Source organism: Hyperoodon ampullatus (assembly GCF_949752795.1).
Source record: "Hyperoodon ampullatus genome assembly, chromosome: 1".
In the NCBI taxonomy this organism is placed as follows: Eukaryota; Metazoa; Chordata; class Mammalia; order Artiodactyla; family Ziphiidae; genus Hyperoodon; species Hyperoodon ampullatus.
The window spans coordinates 212,189,919-212,202,020 of NC_136914.1; the positions used below are offsets into that span (position 1 = coordinate 212,189,919).

General features: G+C 44.5%; 1 protein-coding gene across 26 annotated transcripts in view; it reads left to right on the top strand.

Moving 5' to 3' along the window:
* Positions 1–12,102, top strand: part of TCF7L2 (transcription factor 7 like 2) — a gene marked incomplete at its 3' end in the record, with an annotated part of 199,458 nt that overhangs the window by 68,972 nt on the left and 118,384 nt on the right. For 25 of the 26 annotated variants that reach the window (XM_079708652.1, XM_079708642.1, XM_079708650.1 and 22 more), the window contains one exon: positions 8,631–8,732. The exons of the other annotated variant lie outside the window; for it this stretch is intronic. In XM_079708652.1, the coding sequence (XP_079564778.1) occupies positions 8,631–8,732 (102 nt within the window). The remainder of the gene's footprint in view (positions 1–8,630; positions 8,733–12,102) is intronic. 26 annotated transcript variants of the gene reach the window in all.

The window sequence follows — 12,102 nt, forward strand, 5'->3', positions numbered from 1 at the left end:
GTTTCCAATTTCCTACTGTAGACTTAGGCCCAGAGTGGGGAAGAGGTTGCCCTGTGAAGAAGTGAAATCGAAGTGATTACCCAGCTAGCAGCAGAGCTGGGCCTGGAAAGATGGTTTCCAGGCTCTTTCTCCCAATGTGCTACTCCCAGGAGCACACAGTCAGTCATAATTTTCAGATTGACTTTGTCTGGAGAGTGGAAGGAAGGCCTTGCCCCAGTCTAAGGGGCCCCATCCGGGTTTGAGAGGAAGGGCCAAGTGACAAACTTTACAGCTTGTGCTTCCATGAGCTGCTATCCCATAACCTTCCTGCAAAACCACTGACCTGGCGAATGCAAAAGTATCTCAGGGACCTGGGTGTTGAATAGTTGGCGAGGTAAAGAAAACAGTTGAGTCCCAAGTTTTGGTTATTGGATTTTGTTCGTTTCTTTGTTTGTTATTTGCTTGCGTTGCTTTGTTTCTCCCTTACTACCTTACTGTCCTCGGGAGCTCTGGTAGAAATAATTTTCTGGTGGCCTTGGAGGAAAATAGTTGAATGTTTGCCCAGTGACCTGTGGGGGGAGAAGAGAGATGGTAGATGCTGGAAAAGGATCCCTTTGGGGACACTGTGAGGCGTTCCCTTAGCCGTGCCCTTTGAGACACTGATCCCTGGTTAGAGTTCAGGTGAGGATGCCTCACGGTTAGTTGATAAGAAACCCAAGGAAGGTGGAGGGGAGTTGTAAATTACGTCAGGATGAAGTCGAAACACGCTGGTGACCTGGAGCCCTGTGCACCGCGGGACCTCAGGCAGGCTGGGGCTGCCGAGCTGGCCCTAGTGCCCTCCTTGTCAAATGTTGGTTGTACCTGCCTGACTGTTTACTTCGTAGGCTTGTTGTGGCAGTGGTTATGAACTGTAAATACTCTCTGAATGTGAAGTGATACTGTTAGGACCCTTTAGTTGTTATGATGAAGAGCAAAAAGGTTAACTATAAGGGTTTCATTTAAAAATCTTATAAACCTAGAGATGATCGCAGTGAGTGAAGTGAGTCAGACAGAGAAAGACACATGGCGCATGACATCACTTACATGTGGAATCTAAAAAAATGATACAAATGAACTTATTTACCAAATAAGAGAAATAGACTCACAGACAGAGAAAACAAACTTAAGGTTATCAAAGGGGAAAGGAGGGCAAGGGATAAATTAGGAGTTTGGGGTTAACAGATATGCATTACTATGTACAAAACAAATAAACAACAAGGACCTACTGTATGGCACGGGGAACTATACTCAATATCTTGTAATAACCTATAATGGAAAAGAATCTGAAAAAGAATATATATATATATATATATACACACACATATAACGGAATCACTTTGCTGTACACCAGAAACTAACACAACATTGTAAATCAACTATACTTCAATTAAAAAAAAATCTTATAACAACCAACCCATAGAGATATTAAATTGTCGTTTTGCACAGATGCCTTGATTGCCCCTTCCCTCCCCCCTCCCCGCCCCCTTGCTCTTTTCCCCGTATTCTTATTCTTTTTATGTTGAGAAACGGGGTAGTGACTTTAAGGGGACCGTTTCAAAGTTCCTATTATGTTGGTTTCATTGAGGGAGGGAGGGAGGGAGAGAGAGAGAGAGTGTGAGAGTGAGAGTGAGAGTGAGAGAGAATCAATCTTAACATCTTACTGAACTTTTTCTGTAGCTTTTTCCTTCTCCAAGTTCAGCCTTCTGAGGTCTTTGGTTTTCTTTTCCTAGGTAACTAGAGTATATACTCACTTATGCTAAATCCCAAGCAGCAGAAACCACATGTTCCTGAAACCACATGTTCCTGAATTTTCTTCTTCTGTGCAGTCATGCTTCACAGGCAAATAATGCCTCTTTAAACAGAACCTCTATCTTAGGTTCTCAGTGGATTTTCAAAAGAAGAAATTACTGGACTATGTTTTAACCTAGGACCAAGCAGCCTAATCTCCTGTACCCTCTGCATCTGTAGGAAAATTGATCAAACGAGTTTTATAATTGTGGCCCCTGATGATCCTGCAGGATTCTGGAGCCTTCTGAAATGGTTTCACGGAGTTTCTGCTATTTGGTATATGTGCTCACTGCTAACTAACTTTTGGAACCCTGTTGGTCCCTGTATGTTTTAGAGTATTAAATTAATCACAGCTTCTTATATTTCAACCATGCTGGGTAAATTGGGGGTCCCTGATCTCCAGGGCAAATTATTTATTGAGAGAAGATGGGCTGGATTTTCCATCCTCCAGTTCTGAGAAATGAATAAGGTTTAGAAAGTGACAGCAAGCCTGTTCTTTAACAGACCTAAGTGTGTAGATGTGTATTAGGGGTGAGCCTCATAATATGAGCTCCTGAAGAAGAGTATATGTGCCGTCAGTGTTATTATTTGGCTTCCTGTTTCTCACTTACTAAGTTTTCCTATTTTCCTCTTAGGATGAGGGGCTTCTGGTAGCCTTTTCTTTTGTCAAGTTCAGTGATGTGAACTTAAGCATGGTTTTACCCCTTCCAGAGCAAAGTTTTGTAGTAGAATTGGCCTGGTCCGTGATGAGCCTGCCCGGGGGAAGGTGGGAGCAGGTTACATTGCAAGGGAGGAAGGATGAATGAATTTGGACGTGGTAGGCCGTAGCTGGCAGTACTCTCAGTGTGGGGTGTTTAGGCAGAGTATTTACTTTCCATTTTATAAGAAACACAACTTGTACAGCTTTCTGGCACTAGTGAGTTAGGAAGCCCTTGTGGTCCAAATCTACCATGAGGATAGTTTCCAATTAATTTGAATTCTTGTAAAATGGATTTTCCTAGGAAAAAGCACCCCTACTGAGAAATAGCTTGGATTGAAGAGGATGTTTTGTTGTAGGCATTTTTGTATTTAGGTAAAGAATGCATATCAGGCTGGGAAGGGGGAGCAAGGCCTTCAGAGTTTAAAAATCAGCCCTTTTCTGGGTGATAGGCTTTCTATGGGGCTGTTTCCAGAAGAGACTGGTTTCATCTCCATTGAACAGTCTGTTCAGGCCCCACGGTGCCCCTTTTCCCACCCTGAACCCTGCATTTTGCCCAAGCTGGGGGCTAATGCCATCTGTTGGTGGCAAACAGGGTTGGCACAGTGTGGGCTTAATTCCAGCGATGTCATGTGTGAAGGAGTTCTGCAAGAGAGGAGCTTCTGAACCTGGAAAGTTGATCCCAAAGCATCCGGGGCACGTCACCCCTGATCTGCGGAATTTCTGCCTCATGCTCTTCTTTTTTTAAAATAAATTTGTTTATTTTATTTATTTTTATTTTTGGGTACGTTGGGTCTTCACTGCTGTGTGCGGGCTTTCTCTAGTTGCGGCGAGCGGGGGCTACTCTTCGTTGCGGTGCACGGGCTTCTCATTGCGGTGGCTTCTCTTGTTGCGGAGCATGGGCTCTAGGCACGCGGACTTCAGTAGTTGTGGCACGCGGGCTTCAGTAGTTGTGGCTCACGGGCTGTAGAGCGCAGGCTCAGTAGTTGTGGCGCACGGGCTTAGTTGCTCCGTGGCATGTGGGATCTTCCCGGGCCAGGGCTCGAACCCGTGTCCCCCACATTGGCAGGTGCATTTTTAACCATTGCGCCACCAGGGAAGCCCCCTGCCTGATGCTCTTCTGTGGTGACTCCCTGACATGGGATGCGTTGCTAGTGTCTCCCGGGAAGTGGATGAGAACTTTTGGACACGCGAACCTTTTCCAGTCAGAATTGCTCAGGGATTTTCAAACTTCCATTTTGGAAGAAGGGATGGTTATTTCCGTTGAGATTGTGGTCTAGTGTTTAGACCTTGTGACTGGGAGTCACGGCCAGAGAGCTCAGATTCTTTTCCAAGCTTTTGCCCTCAAACTTGAGTCTGCCAATGACAGTTCCATCCAAAAGGTTGCTTTTGGGCCAGTGAACATGCTCTTCTATGTGATGGTGTGTGGCTGTCTGGATTTAAGACCCAGTGAAGGAATGGGTTCTGTCTGACATGATTCAGGTATCTACACATTCAGTCCCTAAGCCAGGGATGGCAAATTGTGGCCCACGGGTCAAAGCTGTCCCGCCTGCCACCAGTTTTTGTACAGCCTGTGAGCTGAGAACAGTTTTCATTATTATTATTATTTTAAAATAAATGTATTTATTTATTTGTGGCCATTATTTTATACTGGGTCTTCACCACTGCGCATGGGCCCCTTCCAGCCGTGGTGAGCAGGGGCTACTCTTCATTGCAGTGTGAGGGCTTCTCACTGCGGTGGCTTCTCTTGTTGCAGAGCACAGGCTCTAGGCACACGGGCTTCAGTAGTTGTGGCACGCAGCTCAGTAGTTGTGGCTCGCGGGCTCTAGAGCGCAGGCTCAGTAGTTGTGGCGCATGGGCTTAGTTGCTCTGCGGCATGTGGGACCTTCCCGGACCAGGGCTCGAACCCACGTACCCCGCATTGGCAGGCGGACTCCCAACCACTGCGCCACCAGGGAAGCCCCTTCATTATTTTTAAATGGTTAAAAAAATCAAGAGGGGAATACATATTTCCTGACCCAGGAAAATCATAGGACGTTCACATCTCAGCATCTGTAAATAAAGTTTTTGGAACACAGCCATGACACAATGCATATGTGTATTACCTGTGGTGGCTTTTGTGTTAGAACAGCAGAGTTGAATAGTTGGGAGAGAGATGGTGTGGGCTACAAAGCTTAAGATTATTTACTATCAGGCTCTTTACAGAAAAAGTTTGCCAACCCTGCTCTGAACAAATAAGGGGGTGGTCTCCATGTGCCCGTCCATCTACGGAAGGGAGTGAATGAAAGCAGGTACCGGGAAGCTGCCTTGGTGTTGTATCAAGGATGTGGGGTTTCCCGGCAACTTCATTACCATCATCGTTGTTGTTCTTTGAGCTGTCCTGTGTGTTTAGATAATACATTTGTACAAAGACCTCCCAGCGGCCCCTCCTCGCCATCCTTGTCACGGAAATGGGACTCATGGAGGTGGGGATGCCTTTGGGGGAGCAGGTCCTGTCAGGCCCCCTTGAGTACCTACTGGTCACCAGGAACATAGATCTTGGAGGGGGCTTCTCACTTGGAAGATCCTCCCTATTTGCCTTTCCTTTTCCTCTTTTATTGGGGAAGGTGGAGTAGGAGAAATTAGAGCTACATACCTTCTTCTTTTTTGCTGACAATTCAACAGGCCTTTAAACCACCTCAATTCATTTCAGGCCATTGGTGGTGTGTATATTGAAGACTTTGCCCACAGGTCCAAAGCTTAACTTAAGCTTCCTGAGATATGTCATAAAATATGACTGGGGTGGGGGAGCCCTAGTGGTCCTTGAGCAGAACATTATTATGAAACAAAGGATGAAATGCTTAAGCCAAGATGACCCTATTTACTTATTTATTTATTTTTACAAATGAAAGTTGAGTAGACTCCATTTCAACAGTTTTCAATGCAGGAATTCCCACAGCCCCATTTGATTGCAGTTTGTTGAAAAGTTTAATGTTTTTGTAGGCAATTCATAATTTCCACGTTGAGCAGCCTAAAAGGAAGGGAGCCTGGAGCCCAGTGTTGCTTTTATAGTGGGATGGTGGGAACTTTTTTTTTCCCCTTCCCCAAAAGGATATAAAACTGAAGTTGAACTGTTGGGAAAATGTGGCGTGGCGATCCAGCCCTTTCATAAATCCGAGATGCCCCCTCCTTCAGGTCTTCCTTTAGGACCCAACAGAAGAGAATTTCCTGCTGCTAAATGTCTCCAGGAAGGAAAAGATTTTCCTCTGGGCTATAATAGTACCTAATTTCCTTTTTCTTCCCTTTATTTATTTATTTTCCCTATTAATAAGGACCAATTGTAGAAGATGAAGGAACCTGGGAAACCCATCACTTTTGCAGGAGGTTAATAACTTCCTTTAAAAAATCCTGGCCTAATACTTCTTTCCCCAAAAGGAACCTCATCAGCTTGAGTGCCCGTCAAGGCCCAAGGGACGGGCACAGATTTGCGGGGACCCAGCGGTTCTGTGGGATCGAGTTGCAGTGGGACAGAGAGGTTGAGGCTGTCACTGCGGGGTCGCTGCGAGTCGGCCGGGCGGGGGCCGTCTTCCCCGCCATCTGGATTTGGTTAGCTCTCTCTGGGCAGCAGGGCCGAGTCTCATTTCCTCCAACCAGTAATGTTATATAGGCAGTGATCCTGGGCTGCCCTAACATAATTGAAAATTATGTGTATTGTAGGCTTGGAGTGCTGAAATGTAGGCTCATAAAAATATGTGGTGCAGGTAGCCTGCGGAGATTGGCTATGGCACACAATGAAGCTTTTATGTAAAGTAAGAATCATAAGTCTCCGCATTAATATTGCATTATGGGTATGATCATTTTTGGGGGGGGGTCCTCAGGGCAGGCCTGTCACCTTCAACAAAGCCTGAATCTCCTCATTCTGGGGAGCTGGTATTTGGAGACAATCAAATCAGTTTTGTAGATGGCCAAAGACAAAAACCTGTCCATGAACCTAACCCTCACCACTGAGGGCAGAGGGAAGCGTAGGTGTGTGGCGACTCAGCTTGGCATGTTTCTTCACAGGTTTTCATGTGATGAAGAGGTGAGTGTTGGCGGGTGTCCATTTTGGTTGGCCTCAAGGAAATGACCCTATTGAGTGGTTTTGACCAGTGAGGCACATATATTTACGTGGCGAGTGAGAACGGGAAGAAGTAAGGGTGAGGCAGGGCAGACTAGACTCCCATCGCCTGCTGGCTCGGGTTATAGGGCTGAGGGAGACCATGGAAACAGTTACTTCAGTGTCTCTTAATTTGGGATCATGTTGCTTCCGGACAAATATTTGGAAATGGTTTGATTAAAAGGATCACTGGGGGGTGCCTGCTGACATTTCCTGTCTGGGGTCCCAGAATCCTACAAGTCCCTTGGTGCCTCTCACCCATCCCCTTCACAGCTAGGACAGCTCCTTCAGTTTAGAGATGAGAAGTTGGAAGGTCTTGTGGTGAGTTACCAGAACTCGTAACCAGGTTTCTTCACCACAGGAGGCTTCTAGGTAAAAGTTCTGAAGTGGCAGAAGTTGCTCCAACCCCGTCTAGATCTAGGTTGGGAAAACAACCGTGCAGTTTGGCAGGCAGCTCGTGGGTCAGGTCTTCCAGCTTTAGGTATCACTGAGTTTGGTTTTAATTTGCCGGAACAGTCGTGTCTTGGAGGATCCCATGGAAAAAAGCTTGTGGATGGTTTTAGCTCTTCATTTCATTTGGGGGTGGAGCAAACCCTTCTTTCTTTCTGGACTGCCCTTTGCCATCCTTTTTCTTTCTGTCTGAATCCTTCTGACTTGACAAGACCTACTCTGTACAGCCTTCCTCAGTCTCTTTTCTCAGCAATGCCACCTTCTCTCCAGGCCTTCCCTGGGCACGTGCCCTGAGTCTCTGTCAGAGCTTCACCACATTCTGTCTTGACTTACCTGTGGTGAATTGGCCCCCTCACGTGTGCCTAGGTTCTCTGAAGGAACACATCTTTGTCTTTCCATGATGCTTCACAAGAAGGCTGTGCATGAGGCAAGCTTTAATCCGTGTTCCTCAAGTAAGTTTTCTGTAGAATTAGTAATAAAACTAGCGGCTAGAAAGATCAAGATGGTGCCTTCATCGATTGGCCTTTGGAGGTACAAAGGCTAGTGTTGATGTCCTTGTTAAAATCTTAGCATCGTGTCTAAGTTTTGTTTGGTTGTGAAATGAAACTGGTGTAACGTCACCAACGAAAGTCAAAATCTGGGAGTTGCTTGTACACGTGCTAAATATCTCTGTGACCGGACAGGCCGCCTTCCCTCAGTTTCCCCGATCTGCACGATGAGCAGCTGGATCAGTTGATTGTTCTCTGAAAGCTGAGGTATCACTTTGGACAGAAGTAGCTCTCTTGCTCTTGTGCCACGTGTTCATTTTCTACCTCGGAGAAGGGTAGAGAAGGACGCATTTGGCATATACCTTTATTTTTCTCTCTGTGGTAAACCTGTGTGTTAAGGATTTCTTTGGCCTTTTGAGATGAGTTGTAGAAATTGCATCGTGCCCCGTCTGTGCATCTCTTAACAAAGAAATATTTTCGTTTTATAAGCTTTGGGGTTGGATGAGGAATTCCATCCTCACCTTACTCAGGTAGCTTCTAGTAAAGGACAGCTGCACGTGTATACTCAGCCTTCTTGAAAGTGAAGGATGATGGCCTTTTAGAAATGAAGGTTGTTCAAAGAGCAGATTCGGAATTGGTCTCCCAGGGCACCTCTGGCTCGCGGCTCCATTTGCTTTCTTCCTTCGGAAGAGATGTGTCCTGTCTCTTCTCTCTCCTCCCTCCCCACTGCTCTTCTCCAAATGGGTAGTATTAATGGCATCATTTTATCTGTGTCCACCCTGTAGTTTGAATGTAAAGACAAAACTAATTGCTAATAATATTGTTGTTCTATGCTCGTACCTGTTGAACAGGAACTCTGAGGAAGAACCTGTCGGTGTTGCATGATTTTTCTGTTGTCATTGATGTTGCTGTCATTTGCGTGCTTTCAAGTTTTTTTGGTGTTGTTATCTGCACGCTTCTAAGTTTTGCAGTTTCTGATCCATGTGTCATGGTAGCTGTTTTGCATTTCTTTTCTAAATTCATTTTCCATGTTCTTTTTGTTTGCTCCCTCCAGTATCTTCAGATGAAATGGCCACTGCTTGATGTCCAGGCGGGGACCCTCCAGAGCAGACAAGCCCTCAAGGATGCCCGTTCTCCGTCGCCGGCACACATTGTTGTAAGTGACCTTACAGAGGCATTTGCTTCCTTTATTGTGGGGAGGTAAAATGCTCTTTTGTTGATAACAGGCATTGTTTATCAGTTTTTCTTTCTTTAAAGATAGTTTTTTGGGGCATATTTTTGGATATGGTTTATATCTAGAAGGTACTTGTTTTCTGCTATTGGACCTTAATGATTGGTATCTACTTGGAAATGTTCCCACCACCCTTTTCTCCTAGTATTGGGTTAGAATCTAGCTTTGTGGATTCCAGTTAATAGGGCACAATCACCATGGTGTTGGGGGAAGACTGGAAATGGTATTAAAGCAATTTAAAAAATATAATACCCCAAATCTTTCCTGAGAAAGTCATTTACGGGAGGTGAGTTGCAGAGCAGAGAATTAGGCAACTCGAAAGGGAAAGCCTGGATTTGAGACTTTCCAGTCTTACCCCCTGCACCGTCCCCCACCGGCCCAAGCAAAACACTCACCAAGTTATCCTAATTATTGGAAAGGAACAATCTAGACTGACATCAGAAAATTTTCATCTGGGCTGATTGATTGTAAACGTAGAGTACAAATGAACTTGGAAAGGGTTAAATTTAGTCTGTACATCCATGGCTTTGAAAGCGTGTGGGTTTAATACAGAAAACATTTGTTTGTTCTACTAAGAGACAACAACATAAAGTGTGTGTCTACATATATTTTTAATGCACTTTGTTAGGATTCTGTAGGCTCTGAAAGTGGAATTTATAAATTAACCTCTTGAGAAGATAGCTCAGCCTTATTAGAATATTCTCTTCTATATATTTATATCATGAGTTGGACTTCATACTTTTGAAATAATTAATGGAAGACATTTTTATAATGAATCCGTGACAGGTAGAATTATGCAAAGCACAAAACAATTCATGTGTTTTTCATTTAAGTATCACAAAATGTTATCCATCAATATATTTTGCCTCTATGTTACTTTTAATTTCTAAAAATGGCAAAATAATTTTCTTAAGTAGAAAAATCTTAAGATACATTGTGTCAAGTTTCAGGCTAACTGCCTCCTTATTTTGTAGCTTGCTATAATTGAGTATATATTATTTAATGAATTTTGCCTCTGTTATATGAATATTAAATATATATGTATGTGTGTGTATATATCACAAAATAATTTATTTCCATAAAACCACTTTTTTGAGTCATCATTTGTGAAAAGGTCTTACGAATTCTTATATTATAAATGAGGCATGTAGAAAGAAGGTTGACATTTTCAGGAAGCTTCTTCCTTCCTTCAACCCCACAATGAAACAGATGCTCACAATTACACATGCTCTTATAATGCTGAGATGTCAGGGCTGGAAAGTAACCTTAGATCAGCTAGGCCCTACCTGCTCTCAGAAAAGGAAACGGGTCCAGAGATGCCTTAAGTGAATTGCCCAATGTCACACGCTGAGTTAGCGGCCAGAAAACGGGAACTGGGCCCAGTTCTCTGCTCTCTTTTACTGTGTCCTCCTCAGGGAGTTGAAAGTAACTTTCCGTGGCTGGTTCTGTTTTGCTTACTCTAAATTGGCTCATTATTAGGGACGGTGTCATAGGCATAAAGAAGTTGTTGACTTGGGGTTCTCATGCAGGTTTCTCCCAGAAAAATGAATGCCATGTAAAAAAATATTTTAACAATACACAGAGATTGGTTTACAAGCCCTTGAGGGGACAATAAGGAAGCCGATCTGTGTCACTTTTCCTGCCTCCCTGAATTTCCCAATGGGGGTCTAGGTTTGAAATTTATTTTTCTGCTTTTGGAAATGCTGGGCAGGACTTGCCCACATGGGTTTTTTTTTTTTTTTTTTCTTTTTCTTGTTTTTGGAGGCACAGGGAAGGGACACTATCTTTAAAATCTCTTGGAGGCTTTTTGTCTCTTGAGTCTCCGGAGAAGATGCAGTTCTTAGAAGTGGTTCCGAGTGGCCGCAGCCCCTCTTGGGTGTGGCCTGGAGGTGAGCCACCTCTAGGCTGGCAAGCGTTACCGCTCCCCCACTCCCCCACTCCCCCCTCAGGAATGGGGTTTGTCCATTTGGAGAGAGGTAGACGACTGCCCTCCCTCCCTCATCCCCCCCCACACCGCGCCTCAGATCCCATAAGGGCAGTTGCCGCAACTTAGGCCTTAAGCACTTTGTTTTCTCGTGTATAAATTACCGATCAGGGAGTTGGTGAAACATTTTTCCAGAGCCGATGTGGATTTTGGCAGGGGGCGTAGTGAAGGGACTTGGGTTCCCTTTTCCTCTGCTGTTGATGGGGAGGCATGCTGACCATAACAACCACTGTGGAGCCTACACCAACGTTCTGATGGAGACCCTTGTCCAAAGGAGCCACAGTGGGCAGCTGTGATCCCATCTTCTGTGCGTTCTCTCTGCTCCTGGGGACCTGGGGAGTGGCCCTGCACAGAGGTTATGGGGTGGTGGTGGAGGGTGGACTCTGGGAGCTGCAGAGGGAAGCCATGAACTTGGACAAAAAGGAAACTGAATTCGTGAAATATTTAATGCTTGTGGCAACTGAATGGTGTCTTTGGTTATATGAGTCAGCCCTGTAATTGTACATTTCTGCAGTCTTCACCTGACACCAGGGCTGAGGAGGGGGGTGTGGAGGTGGGAAGGGAGTTGGAAGAGGGAGAATGGGAACATAGCAGGGGAAGAAAGTCTGGAGGTTGCTGACCTCGGGGTCACGTATAGTTTTGGGGGATTGAGGAGTTGTATACCTTGGTAGTATAAATTTATGATACCTTTTCACTGGACGTAGGGCAATGTGTCGACCCAGACCAGCTTGGCAGGTACAGTGTATCTGTATTTATACGGGGGGCATTCTGGATTGTGGCTGATGTACCATTCGAGTCTCTGTATAGCTCAACATTGGCCAAAAGACTCTGGTTCTCCTTCAGATTCTCTGATGAATGGCTAACTTTTCTCGAGACACTGGGCTCTTCCTCACTTTTTTGTTTTTTATTCTTTTGAATAAAATGTTGTCACATCACAGTGTTTCATCAGACTTGTTTCAAAATAATTGCCTGAGGATTGCTTCCTAGTTTCTCCGAAATTTGGATTTATTGTAATTTCTGGGCCAGGCTGTTTCATAATTATTTCTAATGTTTTATTTTGAAACTAGAGAAGTGTCCAGTGTTTGTTACTAACCATTATAGAGACTATAGCTATCACAGGTTGCTAAGAAAATAACTTTCCCTGGTACCCATGGGGGTAGAATTTTCAGATGGAAATTTAAAGCATCTTGTTGGCATATTTTAATCTGATTGGATTTTTTTTCTCATGTGGTATGTGGGTTACCACATTGTAAAAAAATGAATGTGTAGATTAAATGTTCTTAACAAGTGGAGTTCAATCGATCAAATAAT